The sequence below is a fragment of the Eimeria mitis genome, genomic scaffold, assembly GCF_000499745.2.
Source record: "Eimeria mitis Houghton genomic scaffold, Emh_scaff1106, whole genome shotgun sequence".
Classification (NCBI taxonomy): domain Eukaryota; phylum Apicomplexa; class Conoidasida; order Eucoccidiorida; family Eimeriidae; genus Eimeria; species Eimeria mitis.
This window is the reverse complement of record NW_013567615.1, coordinates 8,513-9,235: the sequence shown is the minus strand read 5'-3', so window position 1 is coordinate 9,235 and position 723 is coordinate 8,513. Positions and strand designations below refer to the sequence as shown.

General features: G+C 58.9%; 1 protein-coding gene across 1 annotated transcript in view; it reads right to left on the bottom strand.

The window, feature by feature from the left end:
* Positions 1-723, bottom strand: part of EMH_0029590 (uncharacterized protein) — a gene marked incomplete at both ends in the record, with an annotated part of 12,992 nt that overhangs the window by 3,807 nt on the left and 8,462 nt on the right. The window contains 2 exon segments of the mRNA XM_013494318.1: positions 99-232; positions 615-723. Coding sequence (XP_013349772.1) covers positions 99-232; positions 615-723 — 243 coding nt within the window.

Sequence of the window (723 nt, the reverse complement as noted above, 5' to 3'; positions counted from 1 at the left end):
AACAGCAACAGCAGCAGCAGCAGCAGCAGCAGCAGCACAGCAACAGCAGCAGCAGCCACAGAAGCAGGGGCTCATTTCACTTCATATATACGCGCTACCTCCGTTGCTGGAAATGCTGTACATGCAGGTGCAGCAGCAGCAGCCGCTGCTCCTGTTGCTGCTGCTGCTGGTCCTGCTGCTGCTGCTTTTGCTGCTGGTGTTGCTGCTGCTCACCTGAGTTTCTGTTCCAGTGCTGCATGCGCACAGTCAGCCAGCAGCTGCTGCCGCCGCAGCAGCAGCTGCTGCTGCTTCCCTGTCTCCCGCTGCAGCAGCGCAGCTTTAGCCAGGCCCTGCCAGTGTACATACACCTTACACGCATGGCTCTTCAGCAGCAGCAGCAGCAGCAGCCGCACCGGCAGCAGCAGCAGTAGCAACAGCAGCAGAACAGGTGGTACGGCTAGCAGCACTCACAGCAGCAGCAACAGCACCAACACCAGGAGCACCCCCAGCAGCAGTAGCAACACTAGCAGCAGCGAGAGTAGCAATAGCAGCAACAGCAGAAAAAACAGCAGCAGCAACAGCAGCAACAGCAGCAGAAACAGCAGCAGTTGCTGCTGAAGCGACGCTTGACTCACCCTCAGAGCCAGCAACGAATGTACTGCTGCTGCTGCTGCAGCACGCGACTCCAGCGAAGCAGCAAAGCTGTCTTTGCTGCTGCTGCTGCCGCTGCTGCTGTGTCTCCAG